This window comes from Drosophila nasuta, chromosome 3 (assembly GCF_023558535.2).
Source record: "Drosophila nasuta strain 15112-1781.00 chromosome 3, ASM2355853v1, whole genome shotgun sequence".
Taxonomy (NCBI): domain Eukaryota; kingdom Metazoa; phylum Arthropoda; class Insecta; order Diptera; family Drosophilidae; genus Drosophila; species Drosophila nasuta.
The window spans coordinates 11,853,132-11,878,818 of NC_083457.1; the positions used below are offsets into that span (position 1 = coordinate 11,853,132).

Sequence of the window (25,687 nt, forward strand, 5' to 3'; positions counted from 1 at the left end):
CTACAAAACAGCTGATCAACTTGTTTGTTGTGCTGATGAAATTACGTATTTTGAATATTGTTTTCAATTGTTACCAATAAATAATGCTAGACAAAGTTAAAAACGTGATCGTGGTGCTCTCGGGCAAAGGCGGTGTGGGCAAATCTACAGTTAGCACACAATTGGCATTGGCATTGCGTGCAACAGGTCATAAGGTAGATAACTTTTAATTCATCAATTGCAAGTTGTAATTTTTGGTGATCTTTTATTCCTAGGTCGGTCTGTTGGACATAGATCTGTGTGGCCCAAGTGTACCATATTTACTGGGTCTGGAGGGCAGCGATATTTACCAATGCGATGATGGTTGGGTGCCTATTTATACGGATGACAGCAAAACCCTGGCCGTCATGTCAATTGGATTTCTGCTCAAGAATCGCAGTGATCCCGTGATTTGGCGTGGTCCGAAGAAAACCATGATGATTCGACAGTTTCTAACGGACGTCAAATGGGAAGAACTGGACTACCTAATCATTGATACACCCCCCGGCACCTCCGATGAGCACATTACGGTTATGGAATGCATGCGCGAGGTGCCCTGCAATGGTGCGATTATTGTAACTACGCCTCAGGGTGTCGCTTTAGATGACGTGCGCAAGGAGATAACGTTCTGTAAGAAGACGGGCATCAAGCTGCTAGGCATTGTCGAGAACATGAGTGGGTGAGTCAAGCGAAAGTTGACAGCTACACGTGACGATAAGCTATAAAGATAGTTAAAGCTACTAGAGCTTAGTGGGACGCCTTTGCAGCGTCAGCTTCCCAAGCTGATGCAATTCTAGTGCACGTCTACGTTGATGACGCATTTCATTGTATTACAATATGTGAAAAGTGCGTTGAAATCACATTAGACTCTGCAAAATAATATGAAATACTTTCACATATGAATTCTAAGAGCTTTGAAAGTTCATTAGATTTTTCTAGATTTTAACACTTCATTCATATTGAACTACCTGAAAGCTTTAGCGTGCCAAGCTTGCGCTTGATTGTAATCAATGAGTTAATCTAAAGAGCTTTGAATGTAGGAGCTTTTGATATTGGAGTACAACTGCTTAGCAAAACTATTAAACATTAGCAGACTCATTAAGTCACATTACAAGATAGATTTTCCTGGATTGCAACAAGTAAATTTCAAGAGTACCTTAGATCTTTTAAACGTAGTGCTTCTTTCTATCCGTATTATCATAGACTATATTATATTCATTCCATTGCATTTTAAATTTGTGAATTGTAGAATATTTTTAGTTCAAGAATATGAAGCGTAGATATACATAAATTACTTGAATTTATGGTTATTCATCTGTCAAGAAATAGAGCTTCGAAGACGTCGCAACTGATACTAGGTACTGCATTGAAAAGCACGTAAATTTTGAGTTCATACTTAAGTTGTTACCGGCTACTAGCTGGCGATTGAGTCACACTAAGCTGGTGTCATCTTCGAATGCAGTTGTGCTGCGATGACATTGACTGAAAAAGACCCATTGTCTTATTTATTATAGTAAGCAAGCTTAAAGGAAATACATCTTTGCAACATAAATAATCTCATTTGGTTATCTATGATACAAGTTCACCAAAACATTCTCCTCGAGTGGCATTACATTTATAACAACCAGCTTTAATGAGCTTTAAAGCTAGTCTGTGCGATTAATCTAGACCATTTTAGTTTGCAAACTAACGACATTTGATCTTCCACAGCTTTGTCTGTCCACATTGCACGGAGTGCACCAATATATTCTCGTCGAACGGCGGCGTGGAGTTGGCACAACTGGCTAAGGTGCCACATCTGGGCACGCTGCCCATCGATCCGCGCGTTGGCGTCTTGGCAGGCAGCACGGCATCGGTGCTGGATGAATTGCCAGACTCGAGTACGTCGAAAGTGTTGCGCGGCATTGTGCAACAATTGGATGCACTGACGGCGCCTGCTTAAGCGTAAGTAATTCGCTGAAATTTCACTACCCCCCAAGCCCCCCCCAAAGATATATGAAATAATTATATTTGAGACTCAGAATTGTGCAATAGATTTCGTTATCTTTTATTACAGTTAACCAAAAACGAGGCGGGTCTGAGGCCGTTGTTGAGCGACCGTCGACGCTAACTACTAAGAGCTTTGGTATTTCATTTCATTTTTGTTGTATGTATATGTAAATAAGTTTTTTTTGTAATTAAAGTAGAAATAAAAAACGCTTGAACAGGAATGTGTAATCAGTGCGGTGTAATTTCCTTTTCAATGTTGTGTGTTCTTTTTTTTGTGTTTTTGTGTTTTTCTTTGATTTTGTTTTTGAGACAAGCGTTTTCAAGTTGTAAGTTTGATGGTGTGTCTGTGGTTGTTGTTGTTGTGTTTAGGGTTTACACGATGAACACAACAGTGTTAGCAATGAAGCATGAGATCTACACACAAACAACTATTTCAACTATTGTGTAGTTAACTTCGTGTAAACGGCGTCATCGTGTAAACGGCTTAACCAAAATACTATTGAACTAATACTATATTGTTTTTTCATTTCTTTTCATTTTTTTTTGTTTTTTGATTTTTGTTTTGTTTTCTTGTTGCCACATTATCACAAAGCTTAATTAATTGTCGTTATATAATACAAAATAATAATAAATAATTATAGATATATGTATAATATTTTTGTTGTTGTTGTTTAGCTTAGCTCTTCAAAATACTCCGCTGAGTGAGAAACAGCGATCTAAATGTCTATTCCACAAATTCCTTCAGCTGTTGCTTCTGTGGCAAATCGGTATCATCAGTGTCAATGTCCAGCACTAGATCAGATGTGTGTGTATTCTCACTCAGATTGGAGTCCGATTGGACCACCTTCGAGTACATCGATTTGCGGCGTCGCAGATAAATGTAAATGAATGCCATCAGCACAATGCAGGCGATAAGAACGACGAAGATGAACAGTATGAATTTCAATAGATTGTGCAGATTCGTTGGATGCTTGCCGGCATCATTGGGACTGGCGCTGGCCAGACGATAGTCGGCATCGAGGATGTCTGCGTCCCGATGAAAGCTGGTAGATTCCGGTGTCAGCGGTGCTGGCGATGAGGTTGCCAACGCAGCTGGACTTTCGGTAGTTAGAGTCGAAGGCGAAGACGCAGTGTTGGTGTTGGAGTCCGGTGAAGCTGAGGAGGCTACATAAGAAGAAGAGTTGGTCGTTGAGTCCGGTGAAGCTGAGGAAGCTGCAGAGGAAGAAGAGTTGATCGTTGAGTCCGGTGAAGCTGCAGTTGAGGAAGTTTTAGTCGTGGAGTCCGGTAAAGCTGAGGAGGCTGCAGAGGACGAAGCATTCGTGGTGGAGTCAGGTGCAGATGAGGAGGCTGCAGAGGCAAACGTTGATTCAGTAGTGCTCAAAGTGCTGTCCAGTTCTAAATTGTCCAACGCAGTTTCTGTGCTTTCTTCTAGGCTGTTTTCGGTTTCTATCTCCTGTTGAAGAGTGCTGCTTGTCGAGCTTGACCAGTCCGCTGTCGAAGCTATGTTGAGCTCATTGATATCTGTGTCTTTTTCCTCAGACAGCGGTGTCTCTGTGTTGTCCAGCGGCAGCCCGTCTGTATTCTCGCTCTCCATCGCTGGCGTTGTGGTCTCATCCAAGTCATCATTTGTGCTGCTATTGGAAGTGATTGTGTTCCCTGCCAACAGCTCTAGCTCCACAATGTCTGTCTTTAGCTGTGTTCCCACAGTCTCGGACTTTGGCGCAGTTTCCACAGATGGCTTCAGTTCAGACTCCACAGTTGGCTGCTTCAGTTCTGAGTCAGTTTCCAAAACCACTGGCATATCTATCGACTCCTCAGGGCCTGATTTCAGCTCAGGCTGAACTATTGGCTGTTCAGAGCTTGTCTTCAGTTCAATCTCTTCCAGGGACATCTCAACAGATGAGCTGGTCTCTTTCACAACTCCCGCTTCTGTGGTCAAACTGGTTGTTGTGCTTGGCGTGCTAGTCATCGGTGTCTTAGAAGTCGAAGTCGACTTTTCCACGAGCTGCACATCGCTGTCATAGAGCTGACAATCTTTGGGCGCAATGCACTGTTTGTCACCATCGATGCATTTGCATTCGATGCAACCCTCCAGCCAAGTGTCCCCATTGTACATCAGCTGTTTGTCGTGACTCATGCAATTGTGCGGCGGATCCGCTTGATAGCAGACATCCTGACAGGGCGGCACCTGACAACTGTTGCACTTGGTGCATCTGTTTAGCCAGTAGGTCAGGTTCTTGTTGCCCGCTTCGCATTGCGGCTCTTTGCTGCACTTGAATTGCGGACAACAATTTCCGGGCTGTCCGCTGGCTGCGCTCAGTTCGATGAGCACTTCTTCGTTTTCACATTGCGGCTGCTCGGGGCATTTGTTGCAACGACACTGTGGCTGATAGCAGCATTCGGCTTGGAGATCGGTTTGGAGATCACGTTTGGCTCGCTCTCTGTCATGGCTGAATTGCAAGTCCGTCAGCACGTAGAAGTCGCTTGCGTCGCTGTCGTCGGGACATTCGGGTAATTCCGGGCACTTGAAGTCAGCGCATTTGTCATGATATGATTCAGAGTCTGCAATTGAAAGAGGTCGCAAATGCTTAATTAGCACCTAAGTGACAGGTTTTTTGTTCGAGTGTTTGTGTGTGTCTGTGTGTTGCCAAAAATGATTGATAAGCTCGATTGTTGAGTGTGGACTGCATGTGTGGATGGCATTTGGATTGACATCCGTGTGCGTTCGCGTGTCTATAATTATTATCTATAATTGGTTGTGTTATGGGTATGCTTGGAATGTAATCGTCTAGCTTGTGGATTGTATGTGGATGGTAAGCACTTGTTGATTGCCCCTAATGTTGTTTAGTTTTGGCTAAAGTGTGGATTTATTACTTATTTGCCATAATAGAGTTAGCAGACCGATTGAAGAGTTTCCACGCATGGCAAGTGGATGTTAAGTGGTTTTCGTCTAAACAAGTGTGCGGTTGAAGCTCACGTTTGGCTTGATTAGGGTGTGAATACGATTATAGTTGGGCATTAAAGAGCTCGATGGGTAATTTCGGAATTTTAACGAACATTAGTGTTATGAGGATGTTAAGTGATTGTGGACTCGCGAAAGTGTGAAGATTACTATAAGCAATATTTCGAAATGTGGATTACATGTGGATAGTAAATGACTGTATATTAATAACTAGTAAAAATACTAGTTATGAGTTTCATCTTAATGAAAACTATAAGTACGACACCTAGATCGCATGTGGAACCTATGTGGATGATAAGTGTAATAAGCTAGTAAGTGCTATTTGTAATAAAAAATGTTCCACTCGCCCATAAATTTTTCCTACAGAATGCACGACTACGTCTGTCTATTGTCTATCAGCTGATTGTCTTTAATATCGGAGCGCATTAATCAATCGATGTTTAGGTAAATTTATAAAAATTGCAATTTGATTAGCCGCATATTGTGGACCAGTTGACCAATGCTAAAAAGATCGTGAATGGGCGGACAACAAGTGCCCAGGGACAGCCCCCGAAAAAAAAACGAAAAACGAAAAGAAAAGCAACAACAAAATTGGGATACAAAGTACAAAGAGGCATACTCTCGTTTATTTATTGTTATTGATTTTTGACATTTTATCATTGAATTACTGAACGCTCAAGTCGCACGCAAAGCGGGGAATGGCGAAGGGCACAGTGGAGGCTGGAGGAGGATGGCAAAGAGAGCGAAAGAAATGTGGAATGGCATTCAAGAATAATAACAAAACAAAAAATACAAAAAAGACAAACAACAACAAAAAAGAAATGCTCGCACTTTTGTGTTTGATTTTTGCCAAGAATTTCTTTGCACCGATCAATCGAATCAAATCGAACCGAACCGATCGATCGATCGATCCAAAAGATATCGCGATCTCTTTTATTTCTTTTTCCAACCTTTCCATTGAATCAATAAATTTCAATGTTGCGTATCACGTTCTATTTTACGGATCGCTTCAGTTATTACTATTGTTAGTATTATTATTATTATTATTTTTATTGTTATTGTTATTAGATGGGTTGCCCTTTTACAATGTGCGTCGCAATTGATTACAAACTTTCCTAAATATCATCGAGACTATTGATTTGTTTTCTTTTTTGTTGTTGTTGTCGTAGTTGTTGCCGCTGCGGTTTTTTGTTTATGATAAATTGACGTCATATAACCGCATATAGGTGAAGCGTAGCGCATTCAATTGAACATAATTTAAAATAGATATAAGTTACGCTATCACACAAATGTGATCTGTCGACATACGACATACATATATATGCGACGACAATATGTAGGTTTGGTCTTTATACTCAATACTCTATGCTGGGGTTATTAACATTGTCGCCAAAGTGCGTAGATTATGTTTTATTGGGGGTTATATTTCTTTTTTAAAGATATGTTGTCTAATTCGATGAATTGTAAAATAAACCATGTACATTTGTGAAAAGAAAAGTCAGCAAAAACTCCTTAAATAAATATCAGCGGCCTATTTCTTAAAGTACTATATATATATGTAATTGCGACATCAAAAATGGGTCGAAAAGTGAATCATTCTAAGTTTTAAGAAATAGCGACTTTTTTGTGTTTGTTCCTTTATATATTTAGATAAGAATAATTTTACTATAGGAGCTCTATTTTAAATAGAGCGCAAGATGAATCACAACATTTTTTATAATTAAATATCAAATCTACAATATAAAAAAGGTGATTGTTCTAGAAATTGTAATTAGTGCTAACATTATATTTATTTTTAATAAAATTGACGTATTCTTTTTGTGAAGAAATTTTCAAAAGAATTCAGCTATTAATTATATATATAATACCCATTTTTTTACAATATGAAATCAGTTTTAGAAATACATATTATAGATAATATTACGTTTGGTTTAAAATAAATAAAAAAAATATTTTATTTTGCAAAAAAACATCACAATGTTTAACAATGTTTATCGCAAATTCTTATTACAATAAGGAATCCTTTCCTTAACAATAATATAGTATTTTATCGTATTCAGTTTATTTATTATATTTATTTGTTGCATTCATCCTTCGACAGAATTGAGCCATTAAAATTACGTATACGTTCTTTGTAGAATCACACCTGGAGTTCAGATCGACACAATAGGTAGGCAAATAAGTTATGGTATGAAAAAGCAAGTTCAAACATTATTATTATGCAAACAAATTAGCTTGAATTTATTGTGTGTTCTAACATCCAGCTGTTATTGTAGGCATTTGAAAGGGTATTTACCCGGTCGTTGGCATTCGCATTCGCTTGATAACGGTTCAAGTTTGTTATGCTTATGTTTTTATTTTTATGTGAAGCGCAGAGAAGGGCGTCACGATAGTTTGCGTGATCTGCGACATCGGAGCACGAACAAAATAGAATTCTAGGGCAGACCACACACTGCTGTTGATATTTAGTTATGATTCTTCGTTACTTTGTAGGGGAATTAATCAAGCTAAGAGATCTGCAGAGTTTACAGAATTCATTCTGAAACGAATCGACGAAGCACGCTTGGAAAAGCGCTTTAAAATCGAAATTAAATGTTTGCTCAGCGCGATTCTGCCAGGCAAAAACAACAAGCAGAAAATAATAATAAAAAAACGTTGGATGTGCTTTCTTTTCTTTTAGCTTTCAGCTTTTCTGCTATTCGCTTTTCAGTTAAAGTTTTTTTTTTTTGCTTTTTTTGCTTGATTATTTGTTTCATATTGGTTGTTGGGGGTTTATTGACCCGATTGGTCAGCATAAAAAAGGCAAGATACGCAGTAAAGAAAAAAAACAGAAACCGAAACAACAAAAACAAATAACCATTGGTAAAGCGACACGTTCAAAGGTCTTCGAAGACGATGCAAATTAACTGGGCACATATCCGTCTTAACAATTGGGTCGACTACTCTCATTAGCGGTTAGCGATTGGCATTTAGCGGTTGGTAGGTGGCATCCGCGATACGGCTTTTTACGAAGACCAGAAGTGCTAATTACGTCACTTTCTGACGTTGACGTGCTGCTCGTCGAGAGAAACACACATATTTCATATTTCTGTTGTTGTTTTTTCTCTTTTCATTTTTCGTTTTTTTTTTTTGCTTTTTTGATTGATCTACAGTCGAAGGTTGCATGCAAAAGTGCAATCTGTTTTCCAGTTTCCAGATGAAACACAACAAGCGCGTCTAGCGTCATCGGCATTTTACACAAATAAATAAATACAATTTTTATTTTAGTACAATTAGCTGGCAAGTTTGTTGACACGCCGTTCGTCTGACAGCCTCGCTGCCTGGTTTGCCTGACATGCAAAATTACTTAAAGACCGAACGAACGAAAAAAAACTAAAAAAAAAACATCTACACAAACTAAATAAAAAAGAATGCTTAAAACGTGAAGAGGAGGTCGCCGTCTCGTATCTTAACTACACACAACTTTGCGTTAAGGTCGAGAGGAGAAACAAGCAGTAAACGTTGCTGCTGTTGCCGTTACAACAACTCTCAGTCAGTCAGTTAGCAGAAAATATAATTGAAGTTTCTGTCTCTTAACTTAGATCTAACTGCGCCGTTTTACACTCCAAACCCAAAATCATAACCGCAACCGAACCCCAAATTATGCTCAACACAAAACCAAAAAACAAAAAATGCTGAAAAATATTGTCAAAATATTTTGTTTTCCCCGCCTCCTCGACGTCAATCACGTTCTGTAAATTTGTTCATAATTATTGTCGTATATCATTTGTCAGGCGTTTGGGTTCGCTTTAAAACAGACAAATTTGACAATGTTTGAAAATCGTTAATTTATGGATGCGCAAAACACTTGATTGTATTTCAAATTAGAGAAATGCTTCTCCCCAATATTTTTCACAGCTTTTGCGCATTAATAAATATATGTGTAGTATATGGAAAGTTGTGAACTATTCGCGTAGTAGTAAACTGATATCAACAAGTGCCGCTGCCCCTGATATCGGCGATGAGAAGTCTACCGAGCTTTTATTGCCCACATGAACTTGTAATCTTAGGTGAGTTTTCTTTCTCGCTGCAGAAGAAACTGCCCACTTTTTGCAGACTTTTAGCATTAATTCCTCTAATCTTCCTATCTACATCTATAAAATTTCTTTCTTATATGTTCAACTCAACTAATAATACACTTATTTTATAACATTATTAAATTTTGAGTTTGGATTCAATTATTATCAAAATTAGTTTTTTTTTCATTGTTTACACTACTCTTTTAAATTGTCTTTTATGATTTAATCTTCTCTATAATTATTTATTTGATTTAATTTTATATATTATTATTCTTCTCTGCGATGGATTAATTCTTCACTAACATACTCGATTTTTCAATTTTCCTTTCTACAATATATTTTATTTTATTTCGTAAGTTTCAATTATTTTTCAATTAAATTCTTATCATAAAATTAGTGTTTTTTCATTAATTACACTAATTTCTTAAATTCTCTAATTTACTTTACAATTTCTATTCTTTTCTGCGATGGATTAACTCTATGAGAATATACTAGATTTTTTAATATTACATTCTATCATATATTTTATTTTATTTCGTAAGTTTCTTCATTACGTTTACTACACTTTAAACGCTCGTAATCTATAAATTTACTTTCTTATATGTTCCTACACATTTTTGTACTCTACTAAAAATACACTTTATTTATAATATTATTCAATTTTAAGTTTGGAGTCAATTCTTATCATTAAAATTTGTATTTTTTCATTGTTTACTCTATTTTTTCGAATTCTCTTTTATGATCTAAAATACTCTATAATTTATATTCCTTTATGCGATGGATTAACTATATAAGAATTTAATAGACTTTTAAATATTTTATTTTATTTCGTAAGTTTCTTCATTATGTTTACTACACTTTAAGCTCTCGTAATCTTTAATTTCCTTAGCTCATCACACCCATTTAGTTTTCTAGTCTAGGGTATAAACCGAGTGCACTTGGCACGCGCGATTCGGCAAAGTTAAGACTCCTCGATCACACATGCTTATGACTGTTATTTATTTGTCTAAAGTGCTTCCACTTTCGCCACACTTACCCACTAATGATATGGCAAACAGAACTGATTATGAAATCCCCCTTAACTTATTTTTGCAACCAATGTGTGTGTGTTTTTGTTTGTTTATGATTGATCAATCACAGCCGTTGTAGAACACGTAAGGGCAAATTCAAGTAGAGTACGCGAGTATTTTTTCATAGATGTCTACTTGAATATTATGATCATTATTTATGCTGTCCTTGACTTGAGTATTGAATTTTTTCTAATTACTATATATCCATATCACACTCAGTTAAGACTTTGTGTGTGTATTTAAGGTTTATAAGCACAATTCGCAGGAAATTGCGTAAACAAAAGCATTTTTCATCATCATCATCATTATCATCAACAGCTCATAATATAGAATGCGCAGTATCAAGAAAGCTTATCTTAATTATAGATCAATTATAATATATATGCTCGTACATCTGTACATAAATCGTATAATGCTACGACTAGTAGCTCCCAAAAAAAAACATACACATTATTAACTATGCGTCAAAAAAAGTGCTACCTTATACGGCATGACTCTTACGACAAAAAGAGAGGGAGACAGAGAGCGAGAGCGAGAAAGAGACAGCGGGTAGATTTACCGGGGGATATCTATAGAATTTTGTATGCCGGTAGCGTTTGTTCTGAACTTTGGACTATTAGTGGTAATTGTTTTTGTTGTTGCTATTGTTGCTGGGATATTTGATTGCTATTTTTATGCGCACTCAAATTGCAACAATTACAAATTAAATTATGAGCCAAAAGCGTCTGATTAATGCCCGTAAATGTGTTATATGATATCTCTGAACAGATGTCATTAATATTCTGCTTATAATATATTTATATTCATAATTACGATATTGTTATTATTTGAATGGAAGGCGCCGCACGACGCTGAGCTGAGCTGGGATTAAGTGACTTTACTTGTATCAATACTGAATATAGTATATAATATATACTGTGTTTTGTTTGAATGCGGCGACTCATCAAAATGCATGACTGTGTTCTGGTTCGGATTCTGATCAACATCACGCATAACTTCTTGATACAATCTTAACTCGGTTATATCCATATAGTATAAAATGCATTGTGTCTGATCGATGTGTGTGGGCGTTGGCCTTTAAATCACTTTCAGTATAAAAATGCATTAAATGTCCCAATCATTTTGATAAAGGGCCACGGCAAAAAAATGCTTCCTCTTTTGCGACTGCCACTTTATGGATGGTGGTAATATAATAAAGACTTCTGCTCCAGCATTGTTTATCTGCCCATCTGTAACTCGCACACTAAAAGAGTTATGGCCAGCAAATTTTGGTATGTGGCTTCTCTCTTCAGCTCGCCTCCAAACTTATTTATAGACATGACAGAGTCTCATACTCTAGTTGAATTTATAAAGGGTTCATGGGGTATTTTAATAAACGTCTTCTGTAACGCGACTTTAAGATTAGAGTTTTCTTTGAGTTACTTACATATCTTACATTTTTATAAGATTATGATTATTATCTAACACCCTAAGTATATTTCATAAACTGTGAGCCAGCAAATTTGGTGTGTAATAAAAATAGATATTATGTGTCTGTAAGTCAAAAACTTTTAAGGCTAGCGCCAGCAAATTTGGCGAGTCGCTTCCGTTACACCTCCAAATTTACAGACTTTATATAAGGAATAAGAATAACACTGGTCTATCTGAACCTCGAGATCTACAGCAGTAAGGAAAAGTAAATTTGATTATCTTGCTGATAATTATGTTTACATAAGGTAAAATAATATATTAATTGTCTGTATTTAAATAATTGCTCATATATAAGGCAGAAGATGACTAAACACTTACCTTCGTTCTTGCTTTATGATCACATAAAATATAATAAGTTAAAGTATAAAAATAATAATTTTGTTTACTGAATTTAAATAATGGATCATCTTTATTGCGGAATTTGACTAATCCTTCGTTTTTATTTGCTTTAAGATAAAATAAATTATAAATGTTTTTTAAGAAAATATGTAAAAATGTAACTAAATAAAGTAGGGTATTTTTCGGTCAGCATCTTGTTTCAAAACCTTCTTGCCTTTGAGAATAATTTATGTTTTGTCTTGGTCATTTTGGCTCTTGTCTAGTTTCCAGTTCCTGTCTCAACGCATATTAACTGTGTTAATAGTTTGTCATTTCAACAATTAATTAAATCACACAGCAAACGATTAAAGAGAATTTGCTCCACTTAATGACAGACATTAATTACTTACGGAGCTCTGACACACATACATACTTAAGTGTATGTCTCATACACACAGATATATATGTATATGTACGAGTATGTAAGCATTGCAAGATATCTGACATGTGTGAGCTCAGCTTTATAAACGATTCATTTCGTTTTTAGCGCAGAAACTGTAAGAGATATCTATCGCATACTCGTTTACGAATGTAATCGATGCCTTTGATATATGCGAAACGTAAGCGATATGCAGGCAGCATACCCTGTAAATTGTAAAGAGCACACAACGGGGGTATGCGATGTGGTAATTATCGTGCAGATGAAAGAAATCTAAACTTATTTTGAGGCTTTTCAGTAATGAAGAGGGTATTTCCTAGTCTTTATCTATCAGTTTTATTTCCCTTTGCTTTTGATATTCTATACGGGTAATTTCAAATAAGTAATTGATGTTAAGCACTTTAATTGGAGTGTTTGTTATACTTAGGCTTGAATTCAGAAGTGTTTTTGGGCAGTTTAAAGCGTAATTGCTAACATTGTCAAACTTGTTTACGGTAGTAAAACTAGTTGAAAGTTTGTTTATAGTTTTGCCTTATATAGAAAATGTATGAAGACAACACATTCTAGAGCGTATTTTTGATTGATTCAGAGAATTTATGGAATTTTCTACGCTTTAACATTTTTTATTCGATTTCTTGTAAAGAAGCCAATCTAAGACATAAAATATAACTAGATTTCACATTAAGATATCCCAACGTAAAAAAAAAAACAAAAATAAAATAGAGGGTAAGATAATTTAAAATAAATAATTTTTCATTAAATGTAATATTTCATAAAAGCTTAGAGATATCTTATAAAATTATTGTTCATAATCTTAAGAACTTTAAGAAATACTAGCAAAACATAATTTGTGAATTACAATATTACTTTAGAGTCTATTAGGCAACTTCCACTTAAATATATTCTGCTTTAATTTTAAAATCATTTTTTCAGAATTTAAAGGAAATTTTTAGAAATAGTGTAAATAATATTTTATATGGTATATTATTATACTACAATATTCTATTTTCTATATAAGACTTTTTTCCGAAATTCGAGGGTATCTTCCTAGTGTATAATCAAATTGCTTTCCACACTGGCCCTGCAGTTGCAAATCGCTCTGATATTATTTACTGCAGTGCGAGAAAAAAGCGCTCAATAAATTTGTAGCACAATGGAGTTGTTTTTGTCAGTCCACCTCCGCGCAGATGTTTTTGCACTTAATCTGTATTGTTTTTCCGGCCCACATGCCGGACATAAAGTGCCCTGGCAACAAGAAATCGACCAAAATGCCAAATGCGAAATGCGAAATGCTTTAGGCCAACGCAATTGACCGCAGCAGACGACGGCACAATAATACACTTAATCGAAAATGTGTCTGGGAAATGACGCATCCCATGAATAATAATTATGTGAAACCTCTCACGCCTACCTTTCTCGCTCTCTCTCTCTCATTCTTTTGCTGTCTCGCTCTGACTTGCGCCAACTATTCTTAGCTGGAATGCTAAAACTAAACACTTGGTTCAAAAGTAATGAAATTTGTCGAGTGACTAATGCATTTGGCATGCGCTGCTATAAAATTGATAACAGCATTTGTTTTGATATAATACTATATACTAAACGAAATAAAATGTGGAAGGTCAATCGCGAATTAGTTAACTGCATTGGCTGTTGTCGCAGATTAAACGCGAAACTCGAAAGCCAAGGTGAATAAACCATATTAATTAAGAAATGACGTAGTTGGCACGATATCAAAACTCGGACATTCCTTATCAACGACGACAAAAACAAAACACAAAACACACTTTTTTATGGATGCCACATAAAGCGTCTGGTTCCCTAACACAAATTTAAACTTGTTTCCAGCTCTCTCCCTCTCTTTCTTCTCTCTATCACTATCTCTTTCTCTTTCTCTGTCCAGTTATGCAATGAGTGTACTCAACCAAAGTTTATTCAATGTGAAATATACTTCTTTATGTGCTTTTATTGCATTCTTTTATGAAAATCTCAAATTGATTCATGGCCTTTGATTTGAATGTCAACATCGGAATTTGTGTGATAGCTTAAAGTGGGCTGATTATTTCTTGTCATGTTGTCTTAACAAACTGACGTCGTCTATTTCTTTTTTCTTTCAATCCCTTTTTTGTGTGCTGTGGAGGTGTTTTTTGTTGATGATGATGATGATGATGCTAACCTTCAAGATCTGTCTGCGCAGATTATTATCCGAGTGGAACATGTAAATAATTATTTCGATGCTCGATGATTCATTCATTTGTTCGGTTCGTTCGGTGAGTGGCAATAATAATCTTGTTGATCGCATTTCGCTTTTCGCTTTTGTATTCACTTTTAGTATGGTAAATGTCGAGGGTAAACAAAGTTGTGCATACAAAGTTTGCACTTAGTATTACCTAAGTACTTAAATATAGAGAGACAATTCATATACCAAATATAAATCAAGTTTTAATGAACGCTATTTAATGAGCTGCACATCTTTGTATTCTTGAATTCTTTCAATTCCTAAATCTCAAGCATTTTAATTGTGTTATATTTAAATCTTAGTACGTAATACGATTTGTTTGTTTGTTTGTCAGTCTGTCTTCTGCTGTGCTATTTGCTTCCCTATCTAATTATAATAACACGCAAAACTTTTAATGACTATAAAAACACGTACTTAGTTGGCCAACAAAGAGCTATGATAACCTATAGAGATATTCATATATCTAACCCTGCTTTCTATGTTTCTTGTTTCTATTAAAGTAAAGCAACTTTTTTCGAAGAGTTGTAAGAAAGGTTGTTTAATGCTGAACCTAACTTTCCCTTTTTAGTCAAGCACCATTGATTTATCAGATGATCTATTTTGTTAATACATTTGTTTATTTTCTTAATTTTGTATCTTTAACTCTTTATTTATTCTATTCTATTGCAATTTACTGCCTTAGCAGTCTTAGCTGATTTGCTTGACAATGTGGTATATTTTGTCCTCTATGGTATATTTCGAATGTCGTACTACATCTATATACCAAATGTGACCTTTGGTATTCTTTGCGGTACTTTTTTACTTGTTTTGTGTTGTTCTTGAAATAAATAAATTTACAGAAATTATCTCTTTTTTATATATTATATATTAAAGTTATTTCTTGAAATATAAAAATAAAAAAAAAACTTTGTAACACATTTTTTAGTTGTGAAATTTGGAATACTTCAGCAGTAAATACTATCGTATCTATTTAGCTTTATTTTTTCTTGCAGATAATCTCATATATACTCGTAATACTCCACGTAATTGATAAAATATAATCTAAGTATTACTGCCACAAGTGCATTGTTTATATGTGTGTGCACTTGAAGTTTATGTGCATGTGTGTGTGTGTGTGTACTTGAAGTGTGTGAATGGAATTCGTGGAATGTTTTGAAGGCATGCGGATCTGCACATTATGGAGGCTATCTATCCATCTATCTATGTAGCTATCTTTCGGGTTAAAATGAGTTCTCAAGGCACTTGACTCATATAAATACAATCTTTTATAATGTGCAATGCAATTCTTAGAGGAGGAAGAAGAAGAGGAGCACCAGCAGCAGCTGTTGAAGGTCACAGCGAGTGCAAAGTCCAAGTTGCGATTGTCATTTGTAAAGTTGCTTATCAACACACATTGTGTGACATGCAATTCACAGCAAAGAGTTGCTAATTTGATGGTTCTGTCGTCATTGGCCAGTTTATTTATAACAAAAAAAAAGAGGGAAGAAAAATATCTGAATCCAGACAAAAAGGAAAAAGTAAAAAGCAAGAAAGTAAAGAAACAAAAGCAAAAGCAAAGCGAATGAATTTGTTATTTTGACGCTGTGGAATTTCGTTTAGATTATTATTATTTGTTATTTATTTTTGCGTTTCTTTTTATCTCGCAATTATCTCAAGCGCCGCTAACTAAAGTCGCGGGTGGCTGTCGCCGTCGCTGTTGTTGTTGTTGTTGTTGCTGTTGCGGTCTTCATCGCTGTTGCTGTTGTTGTTGCTTCTATTGCTCCGCTGTTAATAAGGTGGCCATTTTCGCCCTGTTTTGTTTTTTGCAAAATAGAATGAAAGCTAAATGTTTAGCTAACACATTCCAATGCGTTTTATCAGCAGCGGATTCACACAAACACACACATTTCGTAACAATCTCTGAGATATAACTAGCTAAATATACAGATACAGATACAGACACAGATACAACTGCACTTGAGAGTCTGTCGAGGGTTGAGCGTTTTGATTTATGGCCTATTATAAGAATGACAGTAGGCAAATATCATAATCCAGCCAGCTGATCTAACTGACATTGCGTGTTGTCTGCAAATACCCTGTAGAAATAGCTTATGATATCATATATAGAAACTAGGGTATGCAGTCCGAAAAATACTCTTTCATTTTAGGTGCAATTTTTGTGTATTGTTCTATCTTTGGCTTTTAACTTTAAATAGAATAGCTGATTGAAATGGAATGAATGTGATTGGCTGTGATTGCAGTCTACAATATACCCATTAAAATGTATAAAAAAAACTAGGGTAGGCAGTACGCAATATATTCTTACATTTTCGCTGCTATTTTTATGCATTGTGATATCTTTGGCGAACTTTGGCTTTTAACCAAGCTCAAAAAGTATAGGTGAGTATAAGTTATTATGGTCGGTGGTGATTGCAGCCTAGAATATACCCCGTAAAATGTATAAAGCTAGGGTATGCAGTACCATCATCATAGCTCAAATAGAACAAGAGTCATTATATTTGACAGCCTACAATATAGCCTGTAAAATATATACATAAAGGCAATAAGATAATAAGATTAAAGCGATATATCTACGGTTCTTATTAAAATGTGAATGCATTGAAAATCTGAAAGACATATTTAACCTAATCTAGATTGTATTTTTTTCTAATTTTTCCCAAATTCAAATTAATATATTCATCTTTAAGATTTGTTCATATTTTTATTATAATTTAGTACTAAATTCCAAAAGTAATTTATTTTTTTTATGTTGACAGAACATAGTCGAGTGCAATTATAAAATATTCAAAATGTTATATTAATATATTTAAATAAATATATTTTTTAAATATTTATCATTTACTCAATCGTTTGCTCTTGTTTGCTTTTACTTCATTCTTTTAGAGAAATTTCTCTTATGATCCGAAAATATTTCTGCAACAAACATAATCTACAAACTGATGTCTCTGACATTGACATTTCTCTGTCGAGATACCCTGTATCGCGAATACAGCTCGAAAGTGTCAAACTGGCTGGCAAAACTTCATGAATATTCATAAATCTGACTGTCTATTGTATTACTTGTATGTTGTAGCAGCCATCTAGGGTATCATATCTGCGATCTAACCATTGTATCTGTTCTTGCTGATCTCAATGTTTTCTTTCTTTTTGTGTTTTTTTTTTTTTGTTAAAACCTTTCGCTTTTGGTTATGCTCTTTGTCTTGCCGTCTGTCTGCTCTGATTTGTCTAAATTTAACTCAGCTCAGCTGTCACTTTTACCTGTTTCTTTTTTTTTGCGTTTGTTAGCCTTTAGTTATTCGTGGCTAATTGTGGCATATTTTTGACCTTGTTGTGGCCCACGATAAACCACAAACCACAAGAAAAAAACAACCACTCACTCACCCAACTCGAATTGACTCACTCGCTCACTCTCTCTCTAATGTCAGAGTTGAAGTTGGGAGTTGACTATGCAAATTGTCAACACTAAATAGAGGTTTACTTAGGCCTCTAGGGACTTTTCGGTTGACTTTTTGTGACTCTCTCTCTAGATGGAAAGTGCTTTTTTTTGGGGGTGTCGGTTATGCAAATTTAGTTTGATGTTTGGCCTCGATATGCGAGAATAAAACCAACTGTTCACTTTGTAACTCTTCGCCTTCGTTCGCCTTCTTTTTCTCTCTCTTCCTTATCGATTGTCTTGGCTTTAATTAGCGTGTTGTATACAACTTGATTACTGCACTTGGGTTCCCATTTGCGGAATTAATATTTGCCCCTTTTTATCGTTTATCGATTGTTTCAGCTAACGACATTCTTTTGATTCTTTCGGTTTGGGTATTTCTTTAAACTGCGAACTAAGTGTTATTTATTTTTCATTAAGTTTTTATCTTAGGTTAGGTTAGGTTAGGATACGCACAGCACTCACAGTTCCCCCTCTTTGATAAGGCTTTGGTTTATCATTTGGCTTGAGCGAAATTCCACGAATCTAGCCAACTAATCGCACACATACATAGTTTTGCTTTTTATGATTTAGGGCCCAATCATGGAATTCTTTTTGCTATTATTGTACTTTAAACTACCAGAAGGGTTCGATAGCATTCAGCGTAATGGAATCTTTTTGCTTTTATTGCGAGTTGTAATTAAAGTTTTATAGCTTTACAAGAATCTCTAGCGTTGACTCGCGATAAGCATCAGTCGTCAAGTGAATCGATCGATTACACATTTCTGTCCAATCATTGCATATTACTCATACGTCGATATCTACTAAACAACATTTTTAATCGTCTGCTCGCCTTTCTGTCTGTCCATCTACACCCAAGATATCAAACACTACGAATTTATAAGGCAGTCACGTGTTGCCAACATGCTGATCTTATATGCATTTTATATATCTACATTTTTTATACCCGCTATCCATAGGGGAGAAGTGTGTTATAATTTTGTGTCTTAATAAAATGTATAAAACAGTCAGAAGGAGGCATCCCGACCCTATAAAGTATTATATAAAGTAAGTATATTCTTGATCTGTCTGTCTGTTAGTCTGTCTGTGAACACCCAACATAGATCTTAGAAACTATGAGAAATAGATATAAAATCCTAAAACTTATATAAGAAAGACTTTTGTATTACAACATGGAATATTTTGCACCCTATAGTATATTATGCATTTATTAATATACCAATATACCAAATATAGCTTTGAGTGTACTTTTCAGTATTCTGTGGTATATTAATTCGGTATATTTTAAGAATAATACTAGACCATGTGGTATATTTTGGAATCTACGGCATATTTTGCATGTAGTGTTTAATAATAATACCGAATATGACCTTCAGTATATTTTTAGTATTTTTGGTACATTAATTCGGTATATTTCAAGAATAATATCGGACTGTTTTGCTTTCATTAAAAATGGGTAGCAGGTATTTCACAGTCGAGCACATTTAACTGCAAATTTCTTACTTGTTTCTTTTTGGTTTAACACGCTTTTTTATTATGTAGTCGTAAGGTCGCCCCCGAATTAGATAATTAATTGGTTTAGTCGATTTCGATTTCAATTTTCAATTTGTATGTTTATTTTCAATACAATTCTAATCGTACAACGATTTCAAACGTAAGAATTTACCTTACTTAATGCCAAATGCTCTGCCCGATTGTTTTCCGCATTCTTGTTACTCACGGTATTTTTAGTGTGTGCCGAATCGATTAGTGTGTGGATTATTAAAATTTTCTATTAGTTTATCTGGCGATAAACAATTATTCAAACGCCTCGCTCAATTGCTCAATTAATTTGGCACTCATTTCTGCTGCTGGTGCTTTCATCGAGCGTTCGCTCCATTTGTTGTGTAAGTAATTGGGTTACCTCAAAACGCACCTCCCATGACAAGCGGGTGAGCATGTGGCACGTAATAGGTAAACCCCAAAGCTTCCACTCTCTCTCTTTGTCTATCTCTTTTTGCTGGGCACAAGGGCAACCACTCGCATAAAGTACAAATAAACAAATTGAATCAAACAAAAATAAACGAACACTATCACACACTCACATACACGCACACACAACGTGCGACGCTATCGAAATTATCAATGAAATTGTTTCAAAAACCCGCAAAAACAAAAGCCGCAAAAACACAGCGAAAAATATACACAAATTAAAACAAAAACACTGTGCAAAAGAACAACAACAAAACATGTGTTTGTAGCAAAGAAATAAAAATAAAAGAGAAGACGACGAAACAAAAAAAAAAACACAAAAAAAGAATCCCAATAAATACAAATACAAATACAAATAAAAACAACAACGACCACGACAAAATATAAACAAAAACATACGCAACCCACTGGGGATACGATCTTCTCTCTCTATACATAGTATGCCACCTTATAAATAACGGCATAACGTAGCGAACAAAACATTTTTTTGGGTATAATAAAATAGTTCTTGACGTCATTATGCGCTGCGATTCGATGTGACGTCGATTGTCTCAACATTTTTCGGGAATCTCGAGAATCTCAATATCATTTTTCGCGTAATAAGGTCGCGAATACTAAATATACACATTCATATTGGAATAACATATTTTTTGTCGGGCCAGATTGCTATATGTATGCATATAGCCTACGGGTGCTATTAAAACCATAAAAAAAAAGAAACGGACGAGCAGCAAAAATGAAAAACGGATCAACAAAAGATCATTAAGCGTCGATGAGTCAGTTGATGAGTTTATAAATGAGTTCATTTGTTGGATTGAACTGCTTATTTGATGGCCAACAAATAACAAAAAAACAACATTTCTCTCTTATCTATTTTTATAAAATCCGCATGAGTTAATGCGTCGTAGTCGTATGTTTCCCATATTTACCAAATCGAATACATAATATTCTCGGAACTCACCTGACAATAATGCTGCTGCTGCTGCTGATGATGATGATGATGTTGGGACTGAGGCTGATGCTGTTGCTGTTGCCCCCTCACATCCGCGTCCAGCTCCAGTTAGCAGAAGGAAGCCGGCACACAAAATCTGTAGACCCAAAATCTGTGCCATTCTCTGATTGATAATGTTTGTCAAACAACTTGTCGTAGACTGTGTCGTATTTATTTCTAATCAAATCTTATGTAAATTTTTCGATTTGATGAAACAATATCAAAACGTGTTTTGTTGACGTAGGTTGAGATCCTGAAAGCGTAAAAAACTGTAACGAGAACAACCAAAAACGAAAAAAAAAAAAAACGGTGAAAAATAACCAAAAAAAGAAATAAATTAGCAAACTCTCAGTTGAATTTCAATTTTGTGTTGCCAGGGGCGTGTTGTTGTCGTCGCAGCCAAATGGTGTGGGGGCGAGAGAAGAGGTAAGAGGGGGGGGGACACGTTTGGGGGCATATTACCAGAGTGCCAGACAGTCCGAGTTATGTGTGTAGTTGACGGCTATTTCTTGCTTTAGTCAATTGCAATCCATAGTAATGTGTTTTATTGCGCCGTAAGCTTGTCTGCAAGGTTTCAATACCCTGTACTTGAAACTAAATGGGGTAGCTTAGCTACCAAATAGCAAAGTTAGATTAGAAATGGAAATAATGCTAATGATATTTAGCACAAATTCAAACTAAGATTAATATTGGTTTCTATTACTAATAAAAAGGAAATTTTGTGTTTTAAGAGTATATAGTTATGTGTTTATGTTTTCGTCAATTCAAATAATCTAGTGTATACTTTTATGATGTTTCTCTACTTTCCATTTTTTGAAGTATATTAATGTAAGTATATGTTGAAAATTTTTCAAGCTTCAATTGTATTAACCTAATGTAGATCTTTAAACATTTTTCAATTCACTTGCCAAAAATGTTTTCAATAAATTATTCTTTTGAATTTTGTTGGTATTTAAATTTGGATGAATTTTATTACATAAATTATATTCAAATTATGCAAACAATTTAATTTAATAGTCTTATGCGGAGTTTCATCAATTTTATGTACTATTTATTGGATTGCTATGAAAAGTTAAATATTTAAAATTTAATTTAAAACGAGAAATTTTTTTAAAGCGATGTTTTAAGCATTTCAATGAGTATTTTTTAGGAATTTTAAATTCGTCACAAATTATTGCAACTCTTGCACCATTTAGAGGGTATGAACAACGCCGACTATTTCGTATAAGTTGTCTGATTTGTTGGGTGTTTGGTTTCAGTTTCGGTGTTTTGGTGTATCCGTGTATTGGTATTTGTGTTGGGGCTGGCGTTTGAAACTGTCGTACTGATATCAAGTAGGACTTATCAAGCCAATCAGTTTGGCATATGTTATAGTGGCATGATAAGCTATCTTTTGTCGAATCGACAAATAATACAAAATTATGAAGACACATACAAAGACACACGCAGCAACTGTGCTGCGCGAGTGTATCAAAAAAAAAAATGAAAAGAAAAGAAACAGAAAACACGAAATAAAAATTACAAAAAAAAAAGGAAAGAAATAACAAATAAGCAATTCTTGAGGGGCACATCGAAGATTTTAATACACTTGATAAAGGGAGTTTCCCCCGAAACGCAAATACGGCATAGATAAAACTGCAAAGATAGCCGGAGCATGAATTTATGTAATTAAAAATTGCAATAAATGAATTTGATTATTTATGGCTGTGTAAATTTCACACGATACCGAAACGCAGAACAGAGAGATACGGAAACTAGCATTAAAAAATCGACAATTAAACCAATAAAATATTTGCACAAGAAATGATAAAAATCGCTAGTCATCTGTTATAACACTTGAAAATCGTTATAAATATAAATGGTAGTAAATAATTGATAATGATTGCTCGAAAATAGAATTCTTTCTGCGCATAACTGATTTGTTTTGTTGATTTCATAATAAATATATAATTAATGTTACTGGATTTAAAATTTAATTGGCAATAATTCACAAAGGGGCCATAAATAATTCAAATGAATTTATTTGGCTACATTTTTTTCTTTTGTTTATTTAAATATTTAATTGTAATCAAATAAATGTTGCGACTGGATTGAAAATTTAATTGGGAATAATTCGTGATTGCCTTGAATAATTAAAATGAATTTATTTAACCAAGTTTATGTGCACAATGAATGTCAACAAAATTCCTTTTGTTGTCTTTCTGCTGACACCTTGAATTCCAACAATTTGGTTACAAATTTGAATGCACAGTATAATATGTGAAATGCTTGCATTTATCTCATAGTCATAAACTGTTATATAAAACACGATAAAGTGCAAATTTTGCATGCGCATGTCCTAACAATGCAATGTTATACATTGGCCATAAAACTGTTATACACATGTCTGCAATTCCCATGCATTGCAATTACAAACAGTGTTATACATTTCCTAGTTTAAACTGTTATACTACGTTTTGCAACATGCACTTAACATTATTCGCTGTCCTTATTGCTTTTTGTCTTCGTTCTTCTTGTCTTCTTTTTATAATTTAAGGAATATAATTAAAGTTTGCAATAGATGTCAGTGCTTTCGTCATCTGATGCAGTCGATTGAAGTTGGAAAAGTGACTTAATGTTATACTAAACATTAACTAAAACTATGTTTTACCAACATCTCGCTTTGTTATAATATCCTTTAACTACTCAACACCTTTGCACATTCATTGTGACTCTAAAACTGTTGTATATGCAAGCCAACCTGTTGCACGCCATATTAATTGTTATACATTTGTGGGTAATAAAAGGTCAAAAGTAGAGGTCAAGATAAATAAATGTTTTCGTCCAAATTCAGTTTCTGTTTCAAACTTAAAATTTTGCGCGACGACTGCGCAGCAGAAAAAGACAGCGACAACAACAACAATAGCAACAGGCATTTATGCAATCAGAGCCAGCTGAAAAGTTTGCTGCTGCTGCTGTCACTGGCGTCGCCAATTTTAGTTTTAAGCCAAGCAACAAGAGACGAAGAAGGAGTAGGAGGCAGAGGCAGAAGAAGTAGGGGAAGAGGGAGAGAGAGATGTCTAATACTAAAATGACGTCTTGGGATCTGTGTTAGTCATAAGGCAGCAAACAAACTGGTCAAACAGCCGCTAACAGCAATTAAACTTTTACAATAAAGAAAACCCAAAAAACACACACACACATTCACATACACTCACACACACACACACACATACTCTGAGATTTGTAAGACAAATGGCCGGGCGGGCAGACAGATAGTCAGACTGGCCGCCTTCAGACGGACAACATAACGTCACTACGTACGTACGAACGTAAATGAAATTGGGGCAATGAGACCTACGCGAGATCTTTGCTGTGATCAGTTAAGTGTGTACTTACCTCTTTCTTATAACAAATAAAAACACAACAATAAAATGTATCTACCGTTGTCTGTTGTGGTTGTTGTTGTTTTTTGTTTATTTGTTTGTTTGAATTTTGCTAAATGTTGCCCGACAGACGAAACATTCAAATTACATTGTCATCGTTCGCAATTAATTTATGTTTGTTCATTTTTAATGGCAAGATTAACACACGTGTTTTTCTTTTGGTTTGTGTCGACAAATTTTTACTCGGTTTTGGTTTTCGCACACAGATTTCCGCTTGGTTTTTTGTTTACAAACTCGAAATATAAGTATTTCGTGTACTTTTTTTGTTATTCACGGTCCGCACACACGTCTTTTTCCGTTGCTGGTTAAATTGCTAATGGCACAAACGAACAGGTCGCTTATATTTTGCAAGCACAGCAAACAGCAAAGCTGAGAGCGAACGGGAGAGCCACTGCCGCTATCGTAAACCGCCGTCTCTTTTCTGTGCTGTAGGGAACGAATGAGCGGCAGTTTAAGAGAACGATCTTGATGCTCTTTTTCGTTTTGGTTGTTATGGTGTTTTTTTTGTATACAAATAGAGCTTGGCAAATAAATGATTGTTTATAATGCGTAGTTTAGTTGTGGGTGTCGTTATCTTTTATATAGAAATTTATATGGTTCATAACATATAGTTCACATTAATCATGTTTTTGTAAGCAGACACAAAGCGTAATGGTCGCATTTCACTGAACACATTGAATTTTGTTTCTTATTGGCGCCAAACTTATAAACAACTGGGCCGTAGCTGGCACTATTCTTTTTCATAGTATTTTTATATTGCAGTCACATGGTTACACTTTCTTTAGTATCTTGGTATATTTTCAAAATGCGCATAAAAAGCCTCTCCACTTCAAACAGTTTTTTCATTCCGTAGCTTATACAGAATATAGTCTACTTCAAAAGTTTTTTTTGATTGTTATTCGAGTGTTCTTCTTCCATTAATCAAATTTCTACTAATATATAGTAATATTTGGAACAATAAGTAATTTATTGGAAATTAAACGAAGATTCGCTACAGCAGTTTGCAGTTCGAAAAATACCAAATGCGATGCCAGACTGTGTGAAATAGGTTCAAACCCTTGCTAACAGAGTGGCAACCTAATTTTTTTCTGTCGCGTCGGTTAGACTTTGGAAAAGTAGCTTATTATTTTGGCGGTTAAAAATATAAATTATATAATTATAATAATAATATGGTGAAGTGGCGGTGCGTACCTTATACAGCTGTGTAGTGGAATCAAGTGTCGAATATGGAATTCGTTGATTTTGTCGGCTTATTTATGTTTGTGAGATATTTATTTGAATTTAAAGTGTTTGTTGATCGCCGGGCA

At 35.1% G+C, this 25,687-nt stretch overlaps 2 protein-coding genes and 1 long non-coding RNA gene across 3 annotated transcripts in view; 2 read left to right on the top strand and 1 right to left on the bottom strand.

Annotated features, from left to right (window-relative positions):
* On the top strand, positions 1-2,487 carry LOC132792178 (cytosolic Fe-S cluster assembly factor Nubp2 homolog). Its single transcript, XM_060801431.1, has 4 exons — positions 1-194; positions 255-697; positions 1,729-1,962; positions 2,075-2,487. Exons 1-3 carry the CDS (start codon positions 84-86, stop codon positions 1,958-1,960), a joined length of 786 nt encoding a protein of 261 aa, XP_060657414.1. The 5' UTR covers positions 1-83; the 3' UTR covers positions 1,961-1,962; positions 2,075-2,487.
* Positions 2,229-24,700, bottom strand: LOC132792174 (uncharacterized). Its single transcript, XM_060801427.1, has 3 exons — positions 24,334-24,700; positions 20,926-21,224; positions 2,229-4,569 (listed from the first exon to the last, which is right to left on the bottom strand). Exons 2-3 carry the CDS (start codon positions 21,074-21,076, stop codon positions 2,732-2,734), a joined length of 1,989 nt encoding a protein of 662 aa, XP_060657410.1. The 5' UTR covers positions 21,077-21,224; positions 24,334-24,700; the 3' UTR covers positions 2,229-2,731.
* LOC132792180 (uncharacterized) overlaps positions 14,281-25,687 on the top strand; it is a 241,947-nt gene continuing 230,540 nt past the window's right edge. The window contains exon 1 of the long non-coding RNA XR_009632975.1: positions 14,281-14,591. This is a non-coding gene — a long non-coding RNA (uncharacterized LOC132792180). The remainder of the gene's footprint in view (positions 14,592-25,687) is intronic.